This window comes from Pleurodeles waltl, chromosome 7 (assembly GCF_031143425.1).
Source record: "Pleurodeles waltl isolate 20211129_DDA chromosome 7, aPleWal1.hap1.20221129, whole genome shotgun sequence".
NCBI lineage: Eukaryota > Metazoa > Chordata > Amphibia > Caudata > Salamandridae > Pleurodeles > Pleurodeles waltl.
In genome coordinates, this window is record NC_090446.1 from 1522468016 (window position 1) to 1522494013 (window position 25998).

The 25998-nt window shown below is 49.2% G+C and overlaps 2 protein-coding genes across 9 annotated transcripts in view; one reads left to right on the plus strand and one right to left on the minus strand.

The window, feature by feature from the left end:
- The window catches only part of LOC138246637 (guanylate-binding protein 1-like), a 58473-nt gene extending 39726 nt beyond the window's left edge, over positions 1-18747 (minus strand). Inside the window, exons 1-3 of one of the 6 annotated variants that reach the window (XM_069201352.1) lie at positions 18500-18747; positions 12884-12934; positions 2601-2842 (exon numbers count right to left, since the gene is read on the minus strand). In XM_069201352.1, coding sequence (XP_069057453.1) covers positions 2601-2790 — 190 coding nt within the window. In that variant the 5' untranslated portion in view covers positions 2791-2842; positions 12884-12934; positions 18500-18747. Of the gene's footprint in view, positions 1-2600; positions 2843-12883; positions 12935-14903; positions 15137-18062; positions 18106-18389; positions 18463-18499 lie in introns of those variants that run through there. The other 5 variants (XM_069201351.1, XM_069201353.1, XM_069201354.1 and 2 more) reach the window with 5 other exon arrangements.
- Positions 15204-25998, plus strand: part of LOC138246636 (guanylate-binding protein 1-like) — a 47924-nt gene continuing 37129 nt past the window's right edge. The window contains exon 1 of one of the 3 annotated variants that reach the window (XM_069201348.1): positions 15204-15539. The gene's annotated coding sequence lies outside the window, so the exon portion shown is untranslated. Of the gene's footprint in view, positions 15540-17423; positions 18094-25998 lie in introns of those variants that run through there. The other 2 variants (XM_069201349.1, XM_069201350.1) reach the window with 2 other exon arrangements.

Genomic DNA, 25998 nt, shown 5'->3' on the forward strand with positions numbered 1-25998 from the left:
ACAAAAAAGGAAAGCAGATCTCTTTACGCAAGTTCAGCTGGAAGCTCTGCTGAAAATACGAGAACAGATTTGTTCAAAGCCTTAGGTCCAGGCAAGATATAACTGAATCTCGTGGTACACTCAGGTCTAAAAAAAACAAAGATTGAAACAAAATAATATAACTGTGCATTCTCTATCCTCTACTTCCTGGTTATTGTTAGAGTAAGTTGGCCTCCGAATACTCAAGATGTCAGTCTATTTCCTGCTTACTGGGGGAGAGCGTTGCACTCTGAATGGTCTAGATTTCAGCCTTTCTGTAAGAAATGTTTAGTAAAAGTTCATAAAAGCAGTCACTAAAGGTCTCTCTGGAGACTGGACCCTCTGTCCAGGAATTCTATAGTAAAAGTACATTTTCTACCAAGATCAGAGAACACACAGTGTTTATCCACAGAATCAGGCATGACACGCCAAAGGCTGAATTAAAGTTTTTCATCATCGTCAACTACACTAAGTGCCCAGCCACATTTACAGCTCTGCTGCAGAAGTTGGATCCTGCTGGTTCAACACTGGCTGGCTGGAAGCCCGACACTTGTATTTAAATCTACGGACGCCCTGGGATTCTCCAGTATCCGTCTTCAGCTAGGGTGAAGGTGAGTAGGTGCTTAATCCTTCTGCTGGTGGCACCTGGCTTAAATTAAAGCAGAGACTGGGTTAGTCTTCAGAGTGGATCCTGCTAAACATTAGAATACCCGGGTTACAGCCAATCAAAGAGGTCCCACAGCTTCAGCTTTCAAAATACAGGAGCGGTCTTAAAGTGGGGGTTCCCTTACTACAGCTCTGCTGTCCCACAAAGCCGGGGCTATTCAGTTTCCATTTGTGTCTTTTAGTATTAATACTACCACAAAGTTGGTCACTTCTGATACATTTTAGAGACATTTCACCTAAGTTTTCCCTCCTTGGTTCCGCTAATCAAGAACTTCCCTTGTGGCGTTTTCTACACCAATAACAAGCATGACCACTAAAAGGATTTACTTGGCATAATTTATGGGGCCAAGGATGGCATGTGGTCCAATATATAAACAACATAATATAAGTTAACTTCAAGAATTGGGCACAGATAAAGAAAGATTAATGTGTACAAGAGTTAACTTTGTGTCCTTTAGACCAGTCTGGGATACATCCTTTCTTCATGATGACAGAACAAAGCATGGTATGGATCCTTTCTTCAGAATGGCAGCAGACAGCATTTTACCAGTCTGGGATGTATCCTTTCTTCATGATGCTAGAAGACAGCATCTTTGCTACTCTGTGACACATTTGAAATGGAACTGAGTCATGTGAGACTATTACTTTACATGGATAAATTTGTACAATTTGCTTCACATAAATAACAGCGTTTCCGTCTGCTGGCCCAGCGGAAAAGTCACTTCAACATTGAAGCCGACTCATAAAAGAGCCAGTGGCAATGTTGATGTGCAGCGGGTGCAGCAGCACCAGTCGTGCATTTCACTGCCTTGAATTCGGGCAGTGAAATGTGCGACGGGGCTGTGCCTGGGGGCCCCTGCACTGCCCATGCCAAGTCCATGGGCAATGCAGGGGCCCCCAGGGGCACCCCGAGTCCCCCTTACCGCCAGCCTTTCCATGGCGGTGTTTACCGCCATGGATAGGCTGGCGTTGGGGATTATGACCGCCCGGCGGAAGCCTGGCAGTATAGTGGAGGGGCCGGCGGTATGGCCATGGCTAATGCGCCACGGTCATAATACACTGACGGAACACCGCCACTGTGTTGGCGGTATTACCACCAGTGTTCCGCCGGCCGCCAGGGTCGTAATGAGGCCCTAAGTATCTTGTGCCCTCTTACACTTGACTTGGGACTGGAGGGAGAAGGATAGCAGCTGTCAAGGTTCATTTTGAGCTGTTTAAAGTGGGAAAAAGTGACAGACATTATAGTGGAATTTTTTTTTAAAAAGGGAGATTCTGTATTTTTTTCTTATTGGGGCTGTTGGAAGACCAACAAAATGAGTTGTGTGCAGGTTCCAAAGGAATCTGTAATACTTTTACAACTAAGTGTCCAGACAAATAAATGCATGGTTGGGGCGAGGACGAATAGGGTCTTAATCGTCAAGTATTAAGTATGATATCAAAAACAAAAAAGTGTTCATCAACTTTGACTACCTGTATATCTTAACTAATATTAAGTTTGTATATTTAAAGGACTTGGTTCAAGACATTCATTAATGATATCAACAGACAGCGGTGGCTACCGTCAGCTACTCCATGTAAAGGTTTCCGCTAGTAATTGAAGTCAAAGGCTAATTAATTGTATGACCCATCCTAATCTTTATCTCTAAGAAGTTCAATATGGCGCAATGGTGATCGATAAACTGAAGGTGGTATTTCCCATGCCCCGGCTGGTCTGCTTCATCCCTAGAGTAAGCTTCATTAAATGCTGCGAACACAAGGGCAATGCCTTCAGCCTCAGTCTGTAGAACCCACAGAGTGCCCTGGGGTTCGTAAATGGACTCACATTCACCAGCTCGCCCATCAGGTGTTCGAAGTTCCCAGTGTGGACCCTACACAGGGAATATGTGGGTAATCACTTCGCTCCCTGGCTCACTCACCTGTCCTCTTTCCCGCCAGCTTGTTCATGAGGTAGGATTTGCCAGTGCGGTAAAGTCCAACAATAGCTACCACCACCACGGGCTGGCCAATGTCAGCAAGGATCTGGAGGGCCTCCTGCCGCACCTTGAGCTCCCCCTCTTTAGTGTTCTCGATGAGGCACACCGGAGCAGGCATCGAAATTTCCGGCATGGTGCCTCCTCAAACAGGGTCAGATGTCTGGTCGAGAGAACAACGATGAGACCTGTGGAGCAAGAAAAGCATTTATTAATTGGCTCCGATTTATACTTCCAGTATCGCTGGAGGTGGGAGAGAGGACTCTCAAACCGAGGTCAGGAGCAACAACGGACAGCCCAATATGCCAGCCAGTGGCTTTCTATATGTGAACTGCACTGGCAATGCCCAAAACCCATTTTCATTAGTGTACTGATTGCTTTTTTTCATGTACAACTTCCAATCTGATGTGATCTGTGACATGAGTGGACTTGTCTCAGTGCTAATAAGATGTGCCTGGCTTACAGCCTGGTATTCATACATGGCCATGAGCACTGTGTGCCACAGCCAGGCCTCACCACACCTACTTTGGAGGTGCAGAAGCCAGCTCAGGCACATGCCCCTTGGAATCTTAGCAACTCTAGGCAGACTGCCAGCAAGAAAGACTTGCTTGACAATCACCCCATCCTGCAGTCAAGTGTGAGAAAGCCGACATCCGCCCACACACATACAAATTACGAAAGTGACAAAATTATGCAATTACACCAGTTTGAGCAATTTAGGGCATAAATCCTACCACAGGAGCACATGAACAGGAAACTTAAAGACGGAATGGCTGCTGGCTACTGATATTCGTGTCCTGTAGCATTTGGTGCTATTTTCTTAGCACAAATTGCATCCTCAGGCCCATTTTGGACACGAAAGTGCATTTTGCACTTAGAAAATAGAGCTAAATGCTGGATTATGTCTCTCACACAATTACACATAACTGAAACTTTGCAGTAACTACAAGTAATTATGCTAGACAGAATTACGCCAGTTCTGCCCATCCCATAATATATGCCCCTACTCCTTTAGGCTGCTGCTCATGCATGACTTTGGGGTCTCTTTTTAAAATGGTCATGAAAATACGAAGGACAGATCACTACCTACCTGGTATCAGAAGTGATCAACTAATCCCTGCCAGGAATCTGCTTTGCATTTTTCAACTTTTACTTATTTATTCATACCAAAGAAGAGCATGAGTAGGTTACAAAATGCAAATAAAATCAGAAGTGACTATGATTCACACAGGACATGCGACCGCTACTGATATGCATGGAGGCATCTTCATAGAAAGCCAAAGACTATATTAAATGCAAAAATCGAGTTAAATGGAAAACAAACCTTTTAACCTGAAATGTAAGGTGTCCTTTTGTGGTTATTACTCATTTGTGCACCCTCGGTAATTCCAGCACATCCCTACTGGTACACAGGCATGTACTGCCTTAATTCAAACATGCAGTGCACCTTTGTATGGGGAGAGTGACATATTTGTTCATTGCAGAGGGATGTGTTAGTGTCAGCCCAGTACCACCCACAGTCCAGCTGCTGGGAAGAGAGGAGAGAAGTGTGTGCTTGGTCTGCACCCCCCAGAAGCAGCATTCTGTGGCATTCCGTTTAGCTTGTACACTCAGCATTGCTAGCTTACAGATGCCCAAGCTACCGCTGCTTTCAAATCTATGCTCGCACTTTTATTCCAATGCCACCATTTTCATGGAGGTTTGGGGTCTGAAGGAAGATTGCCTAGCAATGAAGGAAAACCCTTGAATCTAGAGGGACTCGGGCTATGTTCGTTTTTTTTCTTCTTCAAAATATCAGTTTTGTCCCCGTCTGGAAGTTGAAATGTGCCAATCTGGTCTGATAAAACTGCCTCAGATGAATGAAGGTATGAGAATATGTCTTTGTTTTAAGAAGGCTTTCAGCCCAAATTGTGTTAAAGGAAGAATCCCTCTGGTTCATCGAAAATGTATTTGTAATAAGTTTTTTATTATGAAATTGGTTGTTGAAATATTGATTTAAGGTACCACAGATGAAAATAGGAATTGGGGAGTATCTGAATCGATTTAGGGCAACACGGGTGAAAATAGGAATTGGGGAGTATCTGTATCGAGATATGGAGTTTGTTTCATTCTCTCCACCTAGATGTCATGTCTGTCTTTATGAGGAAGAGCTGTACGTCAACCACTCTACAACACAGAGTGTAGAGAGTTGAGTCAATTTAGATCTCATTCCCTTGAATCTTATGGGTGGGACGAGTTCTCCTTCTAAATTAAACTGTTGAGGACTAGCTGGCATGAATAAGACTGTCTCAGGTGTATGGGAAAGTTCAAGTTTGGGAGGCCTTTTGTAGAAAACTTTTTCTGAACATAGGATCCTGAAGCAAGATGGGCCCAGCATAAAATCATTTTTAGACAATTTAATGATCACCAGTGTTTAGTAAGAGTTGGAAGGCTCGTCAGATCATAGACATACTTGGGACATATGAGAACAAACACCTATCTGAGGTTATGGTCTGGTGACAAAATATGTATAATTTGGGAGGATATTTTTCCGAGATGCAGACTGCTAACTGGGGCAGCCCCTTCCTAGTTTTGTTGCAACTAGACCCATTTATATTCAGTATGTAAAGCAGAAATGGATTCTTTGACTTCAGAAAGCCAGAAGCAAACTGAAAGTTGAAATATAGTGGAAAAAACTTTTACAAAGAAAATGAAAACATAATCCTAATTCCACACTACTTATGAATGATCATGTCTGGGGGTGTTCTGAAGTGTGTTATGCTTAGATAATGTAGTTAGTTTGTATACATTGGTGTCTGTGGTTATGGTTTGCATCTGTGGTACTCAATAGACTTTTTTGATGTATTTTATATTTCAGGGATTTTTCTTTGGGCACTGCCAAATAAATAATTTACCAAGGGGGCTAAGGTCCAGGCGAATGTACAAGAAGGTCCCAACTCCATCATTCGTCAGCTGCTCTCCTCGATTTTAGGTAAATGTCACATTGAAACAAATGTTTTTTAAGAGTTTACTCAAATCAAAGCCAATGGTGTCCATGTTTCAGGCCCTAGACTTCTAAGGATGTTTTGCCATGTGTTAGTCTCATGCATAAAGGTTGCTGAATCAGCTGAGAGAAGCATCACAAACATAACAGAAGATTTCTGGCGTTTATGTAGTGGTGTATTTTGTTTGTGTGTGCTGTATTTCACTTTGTGTTCAGAAATAAATAATATGTCTAGCAGAAAAGCAGGTATCTGGCAGTGGGTATTGGGGTATTGGGGTGTCTGGATGTATTTGGAGTTGTGTGACTCTGTACACCTTGCACCCACCTCCCCCTCCCCCCCCACCCCTAAGAAGGCTTGGACTGCTCGTCCCACAATACCACTGAAAGTGATGCCACCACCAAGAGCCACATGCTGAAGGGGCAGTATTTGGCCCATTTGCTCAGGCCCAATAGTGGGTCAGGCCCCGCGAAATCAGGAGTAAAAGGTCTCAACCTCCATGCTTAGGTCCAGAAGCTGCTGCTCTGTAGCCTTTTGAGAGGGAGCCCAACAATGATTGTTCTACAAAGTGCTTCACTTTCAACAATAAAAGTACTGTAATGCACGCCTGAACTCAATGCTTCACGTCTAAACACAAATAGGATGCAACTTAGTGTTCTTCCTTGATTCTTGAGGTTGTGCTGTGTCCCGCTACCTGTCTGGTTCCCTCCCTCCCCTCCTTATGGCCCAGCCAGTTCCCTCCCAGGGTCAATGTTAGGCAAGATAAGGCTGAGGTGCACCCAGTCTCTCACAGCACTCTTTATCTCACCACATCAGGCTCGGAAGTCGGCGTTGGGGTTGGCATACTTGGCTAACAGAACGGCTGCTGCTCCATTCATTCACTCTCCTGCTTCTGGGATAGCACGAGCCAACATTTCCGAAAAGCCCTCTCCATGCAGTTGCATCTCCAGTGAGACAGCGGCTCCACAACCTTCGATGCCTGGGGTGGCTTCTAGCAGGAAGGGCCAGCAGTCCTGGGAGACACTGAATTCACTCAAGGGCTAGGTACACTGTGTTCTGAGATCAGTGAAGCCCAGCTACGGATAAAGAGATCCTAGCAATGTGGCTGTGCACAGGCCGGCCGCTGGACAATGCAGTCGCACACAGGTCAACTTCAGTTGGGTAGCAAGGCCCAAAAATGTTAGCACTCTGTCGAATGTGGGTCAGGTTATGCTGCCATTTCATCCTGCCCTCGGGCTCAGATCTTGCAGCAAGTTCAGGGTTGGCACAGAGGCTCAGGTCATACTGTGCTTGACAGTTTTGGCACTGCTGCTCAGATCCTACTACACCTAATGTTTCTAGCCATAAACTGTAGGTTGAGAGTCTGAAACTCACGTACATCAGAGCACACAGAGAGCTCTCAGCATTTTTCCACTTCTTATGGGCCACCTACACTGAAGTCTATCTGCACCTTACTACTTCTGGACACAAACTACTTCGGCTAGGTGGTCGGCAGCATCTCTTTTTCAACAGTCAGGTAGGATCCTAAGAACTTCAAAACAGGAAAACAGCTCTTCCAGTCAGAGATAGACTCAGGTGTTGTCCATCAATTCTTGAAAGCTGACCGGCAAGGAGACATCAACTCTGGTTACACAACAGTACTCTGAATACATCGCAGAGCACGCCTGGCCTATGGATCGTGGGATCGGAAAAATAAGGTAATCAACGGGCCTCACTTCTACATAGTGAAAGAAGGCAGAAGCTGTGGATCGCCCATCTGCATTTTGAGAACCCTTTAAGGGTTGTTCTTGTTTCAAGTGTCCTTTCCAGGCTCCCGCCAAACTCAGCCATTGTGTAGAGTGATGCGCCTCACAGCAAGGTAGTTTACGGTCTTGAAAACCCACAACAGAAGCACAAAGAGCTGTAAGCGTTCTGCACCTGGTTGTTATCCGCTACACTGAGTCAGCGGTCAGGCAACGACAAAAGGCTGGACCTCAGTTAATGCGTCCTCTTCAACTTGCACAACAGAATCTGCGCTCTCATCCCTCATCCCCAACATCTACTTCGGGAAGACTAATCAGCAGCTATTTGCTGAACATAAGGCCTTACTGAACTTCTGAAGGAGCCTCGTCTCTTCTTCCCTCTCTTCGGTGTCTCCTCCCTCCAGACTCCGGAATGTCCGTAATATACTTCAGCTGTTTGGAAAAATAGCTTCTCCTCCATCATGACAAGGAGGTGTACTCACCGGGGTCCCCTCCCAGAAGCAACAGTGAACTTCTCTTTTTTCTACCGGCCTATCAGACTTCCTGGTACTTTCAACCTTGCTCTCCGGAATCAGAAGGAGCGGGGATTACTCCAGCACTGGAGTCACATATTAGAGAAGTGTGGCCAGAAGACGCACGTTGGATAAATACCCCCCCGGAGATGTTTGAACAGCGTCTCATCCCTATGTGAAGGAGCAGAAGGTGCTGCGCGAAACATAGGAACCAGAGAAGGCAGCCACCCCATGCAACCCAGATTAGCAGTTCAGTGCTCAAGAGCCAGGAAAGCCCTGCAGCCTGAAGAAGCAGAGGAAACACTGCAGTACGGCCGAGGGGTGGGAGCTGCCAGTGTCACGGACAGAGCAACCTGCTGGTCTGCGGAAACTCCCAGCCACTTTCTAGGAGGAGTGTGGCTTTGGCAGGTACATGACTGACTTTAGGGCTAAGGTAGAGGGAGAAAGCACAGAGGGTGTAAGAAGCAGCCAGAAGTGTAGAAACTCTAGCAAACGTGTTATTCGATCCAGATAGTACACACTTGGTGGTGGACAAACAGTGTGTGTTAAAAAGCTTGAAGCACTATTCAGTTACCTCTGTAGTATCTAAGAAATAACACTGAATATACCTACTTGGTGCACAATTCCCCAAATCTTCTGTTTCACTCTCGGGTGCACTATTAATCGGGAGCATGAGTGTTAGAAATAGGGTCCCTAGTTGGCAGAGGTATACACACTTGTCCAAGTAGGGACCACAATTCTAGTCAGGGTAAGTCTCACACAATACAAATTATCCTGGCCCACCCTCAACTTACTAGCCAGCAAGCTCAGGTAGGGCTCCTAGAGCAGCAATGTCCTCCCCGGTTGGCCTCCTCCTCCTCCTCAGGGACCCCGTCAACCACCGCGGGAACTTCTAGGACTGGTTTCCCACAGCCTTTGCCCCTCTCCTTAGCAGCTGTCTGGGCCATTCTTCCTGGCTCCAGAAGCCCTTGACTTCCCTCCTGGGCAGCCATGGACCTTGTGGTCATGCAGACCCATTCAGGCAACCCCATCATCTCCAAGTGAGACCTTAGCTCTACCTCCCTCCAGGTAGTGTGCTTAAGGTCAATGCCTAACAATCTACAGGCATGGCAGGACTTACAGCTACTTTTAGAGTACCAGAGACACACCCCCAACTCAAAGGGAACCAGAGGCACCGGGCAGTGGCTCTCATGATTGTCTGCGACTATAACTTGGTGGAATGTGTTCGGTAGGACCTGCAATGCTGATACCAGCTGACCCTTGACAGTAGTCATGCTGGCTCCTGTGTCACGCAGAGCCTCCACCCATTGCCCATTAATGGGGACCCACTGCCTATACCTGGAAGTATTTGCAGGCATGTGGGCTTTTGGCACCATTTCTGTATCTCCTAGGGACACTAGGGTCACCTCTATCTATTCCCCAAAACTAACTGGGACTACCTCCTCCTCGAGCGCTACACTAGCCAACCCAGCTGTCTGCCCTCCGGTGGGGGACTGTGCCCTCTTGGCACATCTGGAGTCACCCTTAGAGTGACTATACTTAGAGCAATATATGCATTGGGATACAAACCTCCCTGTCTTATGGTCAACAAACCCCCCCCCCCGATACCTTTTTGGACACTCTGGTGCTAGCCCAGGGATCCGCCTCCTCAGCAAGCTTCCTGGACTCAGTCAGCTTACTGTCAACTAGGTGCCAGTGCAACGCTGTAAAGCAAATACTCAGCATATGCTCTCTCAGTATCAGATTGAACAAACCCATGTAATCATTTACTTTACTGCCCCACACCCAGCCATTCAGTGCCTTACTGGGAAAAAAAAATCAATAAATTCTATCCAGGTTTGGATGGGGTGCTTGCTACTGTCCCTGAATCTTTGGCGATACTTTTCAGGGATCAGTCCAAATTTGACAATCAAAATGACCTTCATAGGGGTATACTTGGTCTGGTCCCCAGCCTCTAGTGTAAAAAGTGTGTCCCTCCCAAGTATTGGTATGTTTTTCCACAAGCACGCACCCCCTCCCCCCCCTTGCTCATCAGGACCCCATGAGCCCTTAGTGCAACTTCATATGCAGAAAACCACTTATCACTGTCGTCTCCCACCACATAACTTGGCACCACATCCTTGGGTATACAAACCTTTTTGTCTCCAGCGGGTGCTGTATGTATGCTGCCACCATCACTGCTGGGCTCAGACGGCCTAGACTTGAGCTCCAGCTCTTCAGACTCAGTTCATGAGCCAAGATGGGTTTCTTTTCTGCTAAGGCCCTTTCAGCCTCAGCTTGTTTGGCTTCTCTCTCAGCTTTCATCTCCTCTGCCTCCATGTTTAATCTTGCCAACTGCAGCCTGAATTCGCTCTCCTCCCTCCTTTCCTCTGCAGTCAGGCCATGACTCAAGACACTGCTCCCTGGTTTAACAGGGGGCGCCTATTCAGGGGTTTCACCCTTCTCTACTGTCGGCAAATCCTCAGGAGAGCAATCCACTTGCTCGCCCAACTCAACATCCTCTTGTGAACGGGCTTCTGCCCAGGCCCTCAGCACCTTTTAGTACTCCTCCTTCCTGGAGGCTCCCAGGGTAGATACTTCCATCCCCGTGCAGAGCCCTATCAGGTGGCTGGCAGTGTACGCCTCCAGCTTGGCTAGGTCAAACTCTCCAGCTCCTCCGTGAGACCCAGCCAGAGACATGTTGTATTGGATACTGATTAAAGAATGTCAAGCAGAGGAATTTGCAGCAAAAAGAGAACAAATCAAATTGACCTTTAACAGTGGGTAGGTAGTGTACACGTAGCTATTGTATGGCGCTGCACAAACACAAGTCTTATCCTCACCGCTGATCACCAATGTTAGAAATGGGGTCTCTTGTTGGCAAAGGTATACACCCTTGTCCAAGTAGGGACCACAGACCTAGTCAGGTTAAGTCACACACAATCCAAATTATCCTGTGCCCATCCTCTGGCAGCTTGGCACTGAGCAGTAATGCTTAACGTAGAAGGCAATTTGTAAAGTATTTGTGCAATAAATCATACAGTAACAGTGAAAATACCAAAGAAATACACCACACAGGTTTAGAAAACTAGATAATATTTATCTGAAAAAAATAAGGTTAAAACTACAAAGATCCAATAAGGACAAGTTGAAATATCACTTTTGCAAGATTTTAAATAGTCTTAATACTTTTAAATAAACAGTTGTCTCTTTGTTACACAAATTAACTAGTATGCATCAAAGATAACAGCGCACGGAGACTGCCAAGGAGATGCGTGGAAAAATAAGGTGGCACGTTGATTTCTTCGATGCAGCACAGACAATGCATTGTTTCTTTCATGCTGCAAGGGGTTTGCGTCATTTTTCAGCGTGCATTCTTGGTTCCTCACTGTGATGCAGGGTACTTTGATGCCCAGGGACGATGCGGGGAAAAATCCTTGACCCGCTGGAAGAAGGCACAGGCGCTGCGTCGATCTGGTAGGCGATGTATCAAATTTTCCGTCGCAAGGCAGGCGATGCATCGAATTTTCACTTGGAAAGTCTGGCTGCGTTGTTCCAGTTGGCTGTGCCGCGTTCCTTGGTCGCAAGGCAGGCTTCGCTTCGTTTCCGGCAGGCGCTGCATCGATTTTTGACACACAAGGAATTTATTTGAAGTGGTGAAGTATTTTTGGCCCTGAGACTTCAGAAAACAGGAGGCAAGCTCAATCCAAGCCCTTGGAGAGCGCTTTTGGGAAAGGGAGAGTCCTTCTCAGCAAAGTCAGAGGCCAGCAGGGCAACAGCAGGGCAGCAGTCCTTGTCAGCAAAGCAGTCCAGATGAGTCCTTTGGGCAGCCAGACAGGTCTTTTTGACAGGGTGCAGGTGTAGGTCCAGAAGTGTCTGAGTTGGTGGGGTCAGAGACCCAGTTTATATACCCCAAAATGCCTTTTAAGTGGGGGAGACTTTAAAGAGTGGTTTTGAAGTTCCCCTTTCAGTGCAATCCTGTCTGCCAGGGTCCCAGTAGAGGGGTTGGCAGTCCACTGTGTGAGGGCAGGCCACTAGCCTTTGAAATGTAAGTGTCAGGCCTTCCACCCTCCCAGCCCAGGAAGACACATTCAATATGCAGATGAGTGCAGGTGTGACTAAGTGCCCTGTGTTTGTGGCTGTCTGGAAGAAATGCACAAGGGAGCTGTCAACCAGCCCAGCCCAGATGTTGATTGGAGACAGGCTGTAAGGCACTGATGGTTTCTAAGTGCAGAGAAAGACTCACTTTCTAAAAGTGGCATTTCTAAAATAGTAATATAAAATCCAACCTCACCGATAAGCAGGATTTCCTATTACCATTCTAGCCATACTAAAAATGACCTGGTTACCCCTTTCTGATCAGAATCTACCACTCAAAAAGTATCAGGGCGGCCCTAGTGCTAGTCTATGAGAGGAACAGGCCTCACAGCAGTGGGAAACGAATTTAGGGGTTTTTCCACTACCAGGACATATAAAACATGTGTACATGTCCTGCCTTTCACCACCCTGCCCTATTGGTTACTTAGGGCCTACCTTGGGGGTGACTTATATGTAGAAAAAGGGGAGTTTTAAGACTTGGCAAGTACTTTTGAATGCCAAGTTGAAGTGGTAGTGAAAATGTACACACAGGCCTTACAATGGCAGACCTGAGACATGGTTAAGGGGCTACTTATGTGGGCGGCACAATTATTGCTGCAGACCCAGTAGTAGCATTTAATTTACAGGCCCTGGGCACATATAGTGCACTTTACTAAGGACTTATTAAGTCATATATGGCAATTGGGGATGAATCAGTGTTACCATGTTTAAGGGAGAGAGCATATGCACTTTAGCACTGGTTAGCAGTGGTGAAGTGCACAGAGTCCTAAAACCAGCAAAAACAGTGTCAGAAAAACAGAGGGACACAGGCAAAATGACCCCCCCTAAGGCTGTGAGGTCTAACAATAAGGAAATGTCTGCACAATATAAATACAATGAGAAGTAAGGAACAGAACTGAAATAAATAGGTGAGTTACCTGCCTCCTTTACTTTTCACCGAGAACACCAGCAGTGAAGACTCCGGGATGCTGAATCCATAACATAAAGAAGGAGAGTGAGCAGTTAAAATACACGTGTGGAGTTAATTTGTTGTGAAAATAAAAACCATAACAATACCACTACAGTCGTGTTGCTGGACACACGTAACTTCTGTCCCCATCCCGCTCACACAAAAGGCTGAAATCCATCTTGTGCCAAAGCCAGGCCATGGGTACCCAAAATGGATCCCAGAGGCCTTTGTGGCTCTGGTTCACTCAGACACACCCTGCATGTGCCACACAGGCTACACACACACACACACTTGGGGAGTTAGGACAAGAACCCAGGAAAGTGCAAAGAAGCAAAACTTTACACGAGTGGTCAAGCAAGCATCACTCCCGTGACACGGATGGGAAATGTGCTGTCATAAGTATTGGTTCACACAATATGGTCTGCGGCTGTCGGTCTGCTACGAGCTCAAGCCAGGACAGAGGGAATAGTCCACTGTCTGGAAAATAGGGGTATGCTTGGAGCACCCCCTCCAGGTCACAGAATAGGACCTCACTAGTGCCCAGGGGGAGGACTAGGCCTTTGCACACACTAGATTAGCAAGAGGATGGGTACAAAATCAAAAACCAGGATACCAGATACTCACAGTCGGGCACTAAGGACAGGAGCCTCTCCCAGTATCAGCCCCTTGTACCCTCTTGCAGTACCAGGCATCAGCTGGCATCATCATACCTGCAACCTCCTCGAGCACCAGCCTCATCTCATGTGCCCTCTACCTCCTCGAGCACCAGCCGCATGTGCCCTCTACCTGGTATCACCTGCATCCTCTCCCAGTACCAACCCCCCTCTGCCAGCCTCTTGCGATGTCGCGAGCGCAGCGAGATAACGAGGAAGCGAGTGGGCATACACAGGGAACAATGCCGAGATGTGGCAATAGTCAGAGAAAGTGAAGAGGGACTGGGCCTGGAGCACTAGTGAGAGGGACCAGAGACCCTGGTGCAGGCGGGACAGTGCCACTGAGGGCCATGGCTTCGAACAGGCTGCACCCCAATGTTACTGTCTGTTTCTGCCTCACCGCTGCGCAAGGGAGCCCACTTTCCAGATTTGCATTAGGGCCTCTATTACACTTTCTACCCCACTGCTATTGGCTTTGTCAATGCTTGTTAGTAGCATCAAATAAGTCAAAGAAACGAGTAACAACGATGTTATAGTAAATAATTCGAATTGAAAATGTGTTAATTTTGAAACTATGAGATTTTGAATCAAACACTAGCAAAGCCCGTGGGAGGAGTGATGGCTTTGGAGCGCCTCGGACACTCCCGATCTTCCTTCAGGGCACTTTGTTAGACACTTCTGCCATTTTCTCCCAAAACATGAAACTCGGTCTGTGCAACTTATGCCATCCCTTACCTCTTCAGCAACATCTTTCGCGCTTGCTTCTTCGGGTGTCTGTTATAGCCCCCCCCACCCCCCTCCCCCCCTCCAAACCCTGCACTCCGGCGCTAATCTTATTTCGACAGCTGTGTATCCCCCTGTACACGCTTTCCCATAGACTCATAGCTCATACATGTATGAGCCTCCCTCTAAGCACTCCGCAGAGAGGCCTAGGATCGGATGTGCCTCGATGTCCCACTGACGGCACTGTGAGAAACTCCCACTGCCTCGAGACCCATCATAAACACCCAACCACACCCTGAACTGTGCACCAGCCATATGATGTATGAAAAAACTACCCCAACACAACATCTGAAAAAAATACATACTCCTGCCAATGCAGACGGTCGTAAAACGTGAACTATAAACAGGGACTTCGGCGCCAGCAGGAGTACTCGGAGTGTTTACAGGCACTGCTGAGAGACCGAGCACTGCTTGGGGCTGTAAAGTTGATGATATGAATATAGGGCGCGACAGGGACCCCTTTCACCGTCAGTTTTTAATTATTGCCGGGTCTGAGTTCTGGCAGGACCCGCCCCACTTCAAGCCCGGTCTGTGCTGTGTGCAGAGACTCACCTGCTCGTCCAGGGAGGGGCTCTGCTGGTGTCTCAGCTTGCGGGGGTCTCTCTGGTTGGGCTGTCCTGTCGCGGCACCGCTCTGAGTGTAACTTCTGCCTCTCTCTTTCTGCTCTGTCTTTTTGTACCCCCGTCCCCCTCCCTCTCCCTCTCCCTCTCGGCGCGTCTGCCCTATTCTCTTCTCGGTAGTCTCTCCTTTTCCAGGAAACAACACAACTCGAAAGTGAAAGCAGCGAGCTCAGCGGACCGCCCTTTCACCCAGGGGCAGGAAACATGAAGGGAGGGGCAGGAAACTTGAAGGGAGGGGCGCCCTGCGGGTGCCTCTGTCTGCCTCCCTCAGGGCAAAGGGCCTGGACTCTCCATCCCTGCGCCAGGTGGGATTTCCCCGTCTGACACCCCGCGGGAGAACCCAGCTCCGCTACTTGTCAGCTCCGCCTTTCATCCTGCGGGAGTCGGACAGCAGGGACTCCAGGGCAGAAGCGCAGCTCCGAGCCCCCGCGTGTACCGATCACACCCTCTGTAACCTGCCCGCAGGGACCAGGACACCGGGTTCTAGTCACGACGCATCCGTCCTCTCATTATCGTGTGATCCTCGGCACATCACCGCAGTGGTTTTTGGTGCCTTGTTTCCCACACCGTAAGTGTTTGAAACGGAGAAACGCAGGTAACAAAGTGCTCTGCACGTTCTAAGTACTTATAAGATCGAAAGTCCCAGGCTGTGTCCAAAAGATCACCTGTTTACCAGACGTTGACCGATCAGTTCTTCTTGGGGCCTGATGTTTGCTTGTGCACAGGAGCTGGCCACGAGTCCCGCACGCGACGTGGACTCTGTTTGGTGATAGGTTCCACCTTAAGTGGTACTCCTTTTAACATGGTAGGCTGTTACCACCCTCCTAAAACTTGGCGGCAGCTGGCTATAGAAGTGGGGTAACAGGGTACCTGGAGTCCGAGGACTAACTTCCCTCCGTCTCCCAGTTGTAAGTTAATGTGTTCTGTCATGGGTGGGCCACCCAGCCCCCACGCCGTGTCTGGGTACACGAGAGGGTGTGAACCCATGTGCTCTGGTCCCAAGGATGTATGGCACCCCTAAAGTTAGATATGCTACATCGAACGCGTTAAGTGGTAGCACCGGGGTCTCCCCTCTATCCCTGCCTTTGTTGCCCCTTTCACCCCCTCTTTAGAACTGATTGTGAGGGAGGGGGGGGGTCTAGTTTCGGACATATCCCCTGAATGGAGCCGGGAGGGTCTTTTGTTGCTTCTTAGCTCTGGGGGAGACCAGTTCCAGGTGGGCACTGGGCAGCCCGTGGCCTGACAAGAGCAACGCACGGACAGTGAAGTGACCTAGGCATGGCTGAGTCTGCAGACCTAATGCAGGGTGGTGGGCTTCAGCGCCCCGTCCACGTCCTGGGCCCTGTCCTGCTGGGGAGGGAGGGCCCCACTGTCCTAATGGAGAGAGGGGAGCTCACTGTCCTGCTGGGGAGGGAGGGCCCCACTGTCCTAATGGAGAGAGGGGAGCTCACTGTCCTGCTGGGGAGGGAGGGCCCCACTGTCCTGATGGAAAGAGGAGGCCCCAGCCCCCACTGTCCTGATGGAGAGAGGAGACCTCGCCGTCCTGCTGGTGGGGGTGACTCTGCAACTCCTTCACTGTTGTTGGGGTAGGACGTTCTATCAGTAGGACAGGTCGCTCTCATAGTGGGACAGGCCTCTCTAATAGTGGGACAGGCCGCTCTAATAGTGGGACACTCTAATATTGTGACAGGCCGCTCTAATAGTGGGACAGGCCGCTCTAATGGTAGGACATGGTTTTCTAACAGTGGGACAAGCCGTCTCTAGCAGAATCACTTCCTCACTGAAAAAGAGACTGGCGCTATCTGTCAATCCGATGCCCTCTCTGGATTTCTCATGTTATCGCCGACAGTCTCACATCTTCGCTGACACTCAAACAGTCACTCTCTCAAAGCCGGAAGCCTTCTCGGATAGGGACAGGTCCTCTCTCGCAGTGTCGAGTCTTCTCGGATAGGGACAGGTCCTCTCTCGCAGTGTCGAGTCTTCACACTTCTGAGTGTGTAAAGCAATAGACAGGACACATGTACTAGAATGCAATGGAAAACATTTACGGGATGACCTACAAACGTGGACTAAGGACGTGAGGGCATCGCTGACTCCCATGGCGGTCTCATGTGCCAGGCCCTGGAGCTGAACCCCCCTCCCCTCTTAGCCTCGCACTCTCTGCTCCCCCCCACCCTCCCCCCGGCCAGTGTCCGACCCCTCCCGTCTTTCTCTGGCAGTCTCTTGCTGTGTGCTGCCTCGTTTGACCGTTTTCTGCCCTTTCAGAAGGTTTGTGGCAGTCTCATGCCGTCTCGGGCAGTCTCGCACTCTGTTAGCAGTCTAGGCCCTGCCTGTAGTCACATAGCGGCTTTACAGCGCCTGGAGGACTCTTCCTTTCTCTAGAGCTTGGGCAGATCTCATTACTAGACGGTTCCACTTTCACTTTCACTTTCACTGTGAGTTGGTGGGAGGAGGGACTTGAGTGCAGAGTCTAAGAGACGAAGGGCGCCCACAGTGCTCACTCTTCAGAGGGCCGGCACTCACTCACTCGCCGTTACTCTGGGGGTGTTCCAACTTGAGCCCTCACTGACCTCTGGAGCCTCTAAGGGTGAGTGTTCCCGCACCAGCAGTTACCTCCGGGGAGTCCCAGGCAGAGCCCTCTCCCAGCAGCACTCACCTCGGGAGAGTCCCAGGCAGAGCCCTCTCCCAGCAGCAACTCTCTCCCCCAGCAGCACTCACCTCGGGAGAGTCCCAGACAGAGTCCTCTCCCAGCAGCAACTCTCTCCCCCAGCAGCACTCACTTCGGGAGAGTCCCAGACAGAGTCCTCTCCCAGCAGAAGTCACTTCGGGACCCACCAGCAGTCACCTCGGGAGGGTCCCAGACAGAGCCCTCACCCAGCAGCAGTCACTTCGGGACCCACCAGCAGTCACCTCCGGAGGGTCGCAGACAGAGCCCTCACCCAGCAGCAGTCATCCCCGGAGAGTCCCAGACAGAGCCCTCACCCAGCAGCAGTCACCCCCGGAGAGTCCCAGGCAGAGCCCTCTCCCACCAGCAGTCACTTCGGGACCCCACCAGCAGTCACCTCGGGAGGGTCGCAACTAGTTTTCTCACCCAGCAGGAGTCACGTCGGGAGCCTCCGAGGGTAAGTGTTCCCGCACCAGCAGTCACCGCGGGAGAGGCAGAGCCCTCACGCACCAGCAGTCACCTCTGGACGGTCCCGGGCTCAGCCCTCAAAGTCCCCTCCGGAGGGTCCCAGGTTGAGCCCTCACAGTCACGCCAGGAGGGCTGAGCCCTCACTCACCAGCAGTCAGCTCTGGGGGGTGTCCAAGGCTGAGCCCTCACTCACCAGCAGTCAGCTCTGGACTGTCCAAGGCTGAGCCCTCACTCACCAGAAGTCACCTCTGGGGGGGGGGGGTCCCAGGCTGAGCTCTCACTCACCAGCAGTCACCTCTGGGGGGGGGTCCCAGGCTGAGCCCCCAGTCACCTCCGGAAGGTCCCAGCCCTCACTCACCAGCAGCTTCCCTGGGAGGGACCGAGCCTTCACTCACCTGCCGTCCATCAGACTCCATGTCGGTTGTTAATTTCCCAACTTCCTCCCAAAGCCAGGCCTACCAACCATGCCCCGGGTGGTCGGGGCTTCGGGCTCAGGAGGACGGTGGTTTCTGAGAGGGGGTTGGGGTGCAGGGGTGCTACATTTTCTTAACGCACTGCCTTCTTTTTTTAATCAGGTTTCCCTTCCCTTCCCTTTCCACTGCTTATCTTTTCCTATAGGAACCGAGGGTCAGGGGCTTTCAGTGTCACTGGAGGGCGCTGTAACTCCTGGCTGCCGAGTGGCCCACGTCATGACTGACTGCTCGGCCAGTCCCGCCCCAAAGCACTCTGCATGTTGGATTGCTTGAGCCAATACCTACATGTTAAAAGTGAAACTACAAATCCCAAAATGCACTACTCCGGTGGCTTTAAAGCCTGCTCTCGATTAAAGCCAGACATAACATGGGGGCACTTAGCGGGTATGCGCACCCCAAGAGTTTTAAATGGGGAAGGAGTGAGAGGAGGAGGGCATCCCAGGACTTCAGTGGACCAGGGCCACAGGTGTGGGGGCACGTGTAATAATTCAGAACACTGCAATGCGCGCCTGCTACGTCACGTTTAAGCAGCAGAGCCACTGGGTTTGCTTTGCATTCTGGTACTTGTAGTTTTACCTTTGACCAGTGGAGGCTCTCATCAATCAAGCAATCAGTAGATTTGTAGAGCACTTCTTGTCATCTGTGGGTGTATCTAGGCGCTAACGGGGTAAGTTGATCAGCCAAATAGCCAAGTTTTCAGGGACTTTCGGAGCTCTGGAACAGGTGCTACACCTAAGTGGTCTGTGGAGCTGGCGCTGCAGGGGGACACACATTTGAAAGTGGGGATTTGACAGAGACTGTGGCAGTTTGTAGGTCCCCAAGAAAAGCAACCCCACCTCTTGGCACTGAGACTGCAATTCTGGGGGTGCCAAGAGCCAAATGTTAAGCCAGCCGCAAGATTGGTTTTAAAAACAGCGGTAAGAAGCTCTTGTAGTAGGGAGCTTGATAAATAAGAGTAAACATAACCTAAACCCCTCAGCTGGGGTCTGTAGGGGGAGCCTTTTTTTGGGGTCTTGGATCAATCGGAGGCCTACCTGGGCCTGGTCAATCAATCAGTATTTGTAAAGCACAGCTATTCACCGTGAGGGTCTCAAGGCGCTCTTCAGGACAAGGTTGTTAGCATTGCTGTCCCAGGGACACACACTGCTGTCAGTGGCGTAACAAAGGCCCCTGCAGCCCCTGCTGTGTGGGGGTTGTGGGGCCTGGAGCTCCAGGGGCTTCCCTCAGGATAGTGTCTTGACCTGAGAGCTCCTGAGGGATTCCTGAGGGGGGTCCCTCAATACAATATGACTCCGCTGTGATCCTTCTTACAGCCCATAGAACTGTTCAAATTAAAACCCTGGGTGAACCCTCTGAGCATTGTCCACTGCTGGAGCAGGTGCACCTCTAAGGTAAAGCATGCTGCCATGTTTGGGGGAGGGACTTGCATCCTTTTATTTAGGGACGAGCCTGCGAGTGCATGCGTGAGCGCATTTGTCACGCTTGCGAGACAGTATGGTTAACAACAAGCATTTCCAATGCAAAGGCTCTCATGTTTGCTCGAGTTAGAGCTATTAGCTGGACTTTTCTTGCCACATAAATTGAAAATGAAAAGTAAAACAGTTGACATAAGCGAGCCGATAAAAAGCACCAGGGCCGCCAGGAGCGTGAGTACGAAGGAGAGACACAAAAGGAAAAAGAAGTTTGCTCGCAGTCAAACATTTTGGCAAAAGTGCAATTATCTATGTAACAGGGTCGATGGCCAAGGCGATAACAAAACTGCCCCAAGGAGGGACAAAGGTAAAGCATGTGCCAATGATAAAGGATTTTTGAAAGGCTAGGCCATGAACGAGTGATAGTGATGGGCATGCGGTGGGCGTGGTTAAAAGCGCACAGATAGATTACAACAGGCCAGAGCGCTTGCAATCCCGACCTAAAAAGGACTTGTTCTCTCTGATTGATCAGCACACGTGGGGGGGGGGGGCATGCATTGCTTAACTCCTTGTAAAAGCAGTAGCCTTTCACCACTATGAGGGTAGCGCTTTGTACATCCCTCCTGCTGCGATCGGAGAGACAGGCCTATGTCATGGCACACACACATGATCTGTGTTTCCTTATGACAACAAAATCAGCATTAGGGATCCAGACAACGGTATAAGTTGGGCACCCAGGGCAGGGATGGGGGGGAGACGTTTCCAAACGCTGAACACCTTATTAGTCACAGGTACATCATTGTGCTTCTGTATTAATGGACCAAAAGCTGTTACCCCGGTATGTTTTTAGAGTATGCGGGGCGCGTTTTTTTTTTTTTTAAAGTAATTCTAGCGATCACTGCCGGCTTTTTGGTGCTTTAATAAATCTCCTGCGTGTCCGAAGCAAGCATTTTGAGCTGTTGTTTAGTTATCACAGCTGAGACGGTGAAAGCCCTGCACACTGCGCCGACCTCTTTTTCTCGCACTTATTTAAATACGTTATTTCAAGAATTCATTGAGAGCCTTTTGCAGTCAGTTTTAGGTAACATAACTTCAAACATTAGCCCCTCCTCGGGTTGGCAGTGTGATGGGACGTGTGGAGAGCTCTGCGTCACTTCTCACTGGAGCTATACTGCTCTGGTGATAAAGCCAATCTAAGTGCCACGTAAGGGGAATGATAGAGCGAACCGTAGTAATAATTTACCTGTGTTCGGACGCTCTTTAGGCCGATGAATCTTTTGACTAAGTGGGAACTCTCCGTACTCTTATATTGATCAGTTGCATCAAATCAATAATCAATAACGAACATAAGCAATACCTTGATCAACATAACACTTAACAATTAATCCAGAATACATTTCGGCGAACCCTGACCTTTCAGCCAGGAATAACCACACCAGTTTATTGCAAAGTTAGTGAATTTATTTCCCTATATTAACAAAGCTAGCACAATATAGATGTGTCTCAACACCAAATGATAAACATAAATGAACATTAATAGCTGTCCATAACGGCGAAACAAGTGCAATCTATGTAGCATTTGAATCACAAGGCATTCGATAATAGCAATGCAAATCACTAATACGATAATCTGTAATGAACTAATTGCATACATTTAGTCAGCATAACAAGATCTCAAATTGCATCGTGCGACATATGGAATCCTCGTCTAACCTCAAATTAGCATCGGCATGTGGGACTTCATGCAAAAACAATTTAGCAACATTAATTTAGAAAACTCCTAGCTAGGGATCTTACCAAAATCAGCAGTTGGTTACCTAAAAGAAACACAATGCAATTTTACAATTTTCCTTTCATATTTACCAATTACGATCAGCATACAAGGAAGTCTTCGTCTCACAGGTACCGTTTCTCGAGCAGCATGGGTACCGTTTCGATCAGCATGGGATGGGGCAAAGGGGCAGGGGTGGACGGGGCAATTGCCTCACGGCGGCAATAAATCTACTACTTCATGCAAAGAGCATTTCAAAGTTAAAGTCTCTAGGGCAAGAATCATTTAAAGTCTCTTTCTCTCGATTAGAGAAAGCATCAAAGTCTCTCAAAATGGCGTCGCAGCAAAGTGGGCCATAATAGCTACGAAGTCAAAATGGCGGGATGTCCAATAATGGCCTAATTTCTCCTCGTGCACCTGGGTTTTATAGACAACAGTTCGAATCCAGTAGGGTCTCCATTGGAGGGTTCATAGGTTAGCTTCAAATTGTCCAATCAAAAACGACAGTTCTCAAGCTTTTACTTAAGCATACATTATCCTTGGAGATGGGTACGCACGTTGCAACATTGTATACCAATTAGTTCACTTTCAGAGCCTCCATTGTCCGCACCTGCAAGTCGACCTTGAAGTAAAGAGAAAATATGCCAGGCTGGCACGAAACCTTAAGATAAGCATGTGAACAGTTTCTGTGGAAAAGTACAGCTTCAAGCAAAAATACACGTTTAATAGCACATTGGAAAAATACGAGCATCTAAACCGTGAGACCAGGCCACTAGGCCAAAGCCTCCGCTAAAGTAATGCTAAGCTAACGCATTTCAAACAAGCAAATCGTAGCACACGTTTATGGTTATGTCGGATTAGTGCAATTCTAATACACCACGTTACATAAAGCACGCTTATAAATGTTGGCGAACTACTCTAAGGGCACATTTTGTCCCCGTACAATCTTTATTAGTTCGGTTAAAGTCACACATGATTATTTCACACTACGTTTATGCGTTAATAAATCAAAACCTTCATTTTCTGCTTCATCAGGAACTATGGACTTTGTTCTTGTTTGTGAGTTATAACCACCTGCTTTCAAGTCGCTATGGCTACCCACGAACATTGCAGCTCTTGCTATACTGGCTGTGGAAGATCTACAGATTTAAACAGCTGTCTTTTCATAGGCGCAAGCCTGGAGCTAAACCTGGCAGGGGAATTTCCTGCTGTGTGTGTGTGAGGACACAGCAAATGCCCGTCGGACGGAATGGCCCCCTCGGTCCTCCCCGATCTTCTGCATTCGCTTTAGATGAATGAGCAGCCACCCCCCGCTGTCCTGACACTTGGGTAGCAACCGACTTGTTAGCCAAGGGTGTGGGATGGCTGCGTTGATCCCATTGGTCCGGACGCCGGAGTTGTAATCCCACCTTCCCCATCCACCAGGCAATGGCCGAGTCTGGGCAGATTCAGCTTCCGAAGCCCCTCAAATACAAGATGTGGAAAGGTTGCATAAGTGCACAGTCTGCTGCCTTGTTCAGTCCTAATCACATCCGGGTTCCTGTGTTTCAGTCTGATCTGGAGCTGACATACTATGTGCAACTCATAGACAGCGAGATGGCTCAGTCAGCGTCACACCGGTGAACCCCTGCTGTGATGTGCAGGTTAGCAATCTGAATTTTAGTAAGTGAAACTCAGCATTTCATCCTTCATAGGCCCGTAGACGGAGTACCTTTCCATTAAATAAGGAATGTAGAAAGCGCCATATAAAGCAAGTCCATCAAAGCACCACGACCTCTATAAGCGCAAAGGAGACACACAAAAGGAAAAATGAAAAGTAAAAAAGTTGACATAAGTGAGTTGATTCAAAGCGCCATGGCTGCCATAAGCGTGAAGGAGACACAAAAGAAAAAATACGTTCGCTCGCAGTCAAACATATCGGCAGACATGCAATTATCCATGTAACAGGGTCGGTCCCCAAGGCGGTAACAAAACCGCTCCAAGAAGGGACAAAGAGAGAGCATTTACCAATGATAACAAAGGCTTTTTGAAAGCCCACGGGTGAAAGTTGTGGGCGTCATTAAAAGCCCACATAGATACCAACACGTCAGAAGAGCAGCGCTTGTGCGCTGCTATGCTTAACCTAAAAATGGCTTGGAGCCCGCCTGTTACTTTCCATTTGTTGGCTTGCACAGCACTCTTCTTTACAGCCTCGTAAATGGTCACTGCAGGTCAAGTATCATTTCCATTCCTTTCTGTGGAGCAGAGAGCAAGCACTGGTTGATTCAACTAAATCAGTGCCTGTCGGCTGCTCCTGACGCGATTGAGGTACTTCTTTTTAACTTCTATAGCCCTGCAAACAGAAGGAGTGCGACTGGCAAAAATGTGCCCAGCAGGACAAACAAAAGTGCAGTTTTATTTTCAATGGTTAACTTTGTTTTATTTTGCTAAGTCCTCTTTTCTCTTTGCACTTGTGTTTTGTTTTGCTCGTAGGTGCCAGCTGTTCTCGAAAGATGATGATTATCTTGTTCTAAATATTGCAAAGTGACATTGTTTCCTTCTTGTGTGTAATTTCCTAAATTATCCTTTAATGCTCCACCCCAATCCTCCCAACCTACCCTAATCCAATCCACCCCAATCATCCAGTCTGCACCACTCCAATCCAACCCACTCCAAACCACCCACTCAATCCACCTACCACAATCCAATCTAATCCACCTGCTCCATTCCACCCCACTCCATGCAATCCTCCCCACCCTACCCCAAGCCAAACCACCCACTACCTCAATCCAGCCCTCCCTATTCCACCCCACTCTCCAATCCAGCCTATGCAGTCCACCCACTCCAATCCACCCCACTACCTCTATCCACCCCACCTTGTACCACCCCACAACACTCTCTGCCACTGAACTCTAATCCACTCTGACACTCTTCCCCTCCACTCTACTCTAGGACATTCCATCCCACTAACGTTTATCCATAGTGAACAGCAGTCACACTGGTGTACAGTATGGCTAGAATACATTGCCAAAGCCAATTGGCAAGACCTAATGGCTTTACCAGTGCTTGTTTTTATATAACCGATAAAAGTCTGACAATTTACATAACGTTTCCACTCACTAGGGAAAGGCTTTCAATCAGAGCACCTCAGTCCTTGCTGTACAGATATGTACACAAACGTTCCCAATGTAACCCCCTACGCCCGACACACCAAGACCCACAAACCTACTGCCAAGAAAGGGTGAGGTGGGAGAAGGCCCCCCACTTCCATACATCCCAGGGAAGCAGGGGGCGGGGAAGGTGGGTTGTTTTCTTGTCTTTGGCTTCTTCCTGGCACTTGTTTTGTTTGTTCACCTTGGTTACCAAACTCTTCAGTTAAACATAATAAACCTTCCCTGCTCCAGGCTCCAGACCTTGTGATCTGCCTGTGCAGCGCGGGGGGGCATGGGGGAGAGACCAGCAGGGGGGGAGCAAGATCCAGGTGTGCAGCACTTACTGCTGCACCTGGTGCAGTGAAGCCCCTCGGAGAAAACCCTTGTCTGTGAGGACTCTCTGGGGCACAGGCTGGTGGGGGGTACATAAAGTGGTGCCCCCCCCACACACAACAGACAACACTTAGGCCCTCATTCTGACCTTGGCGGGCGGCGGAGGCCGCCCGCCAAAGTCCCGCCGTCAGGTTACCGTTCCGCGGTCGAAAGACCGCGGCGGTAATTCTGACTTTCCCGCTGGGCTGGCGGGCGGTCTCCTTCAGGCCGCCCGCCAGCCCAGCGGGAAAGAGGCTTCCACGATGAAGCCGGCTCGGAATCGAGCCGGCGGAGTGGAAGCTGTGCGACGGGTGCAGTTGCACCCGTTGCGTATTTCACTGTCTGCGCAGCAGACAGTGAAATACATTTAGGGGCCCTCTTACGGCCCATGCCAGTGGCATGGGCCCATGCCAGTGGCATGGGCACTGCAGGGGCCCCCAGGGGCCCCGCGACCCCCCCTACCGCCATCCGGATCCCGGCGGTCAGACCGCCGGGATCTGGATGGCGGTAGGGGAGGTCGGAATCCCCTCGGCGGCGCAGCAAGCTGCGCCGCCTTGGAGGATTCTATGGGGCGGCGGTACACTGGCGGGAGCCCGCCAGTGTTGCCGGTCCGACCGCGGCTTTACCGCCGCGGTCGGAATCCCCATTGGAGCACCGCCGGCCTGTCGGGCCATTGGAGCCCGCGGTCCTCCGCCCTGGTGGTCTTTGACCGCCAGGGTCAGAATGACTGCCTTA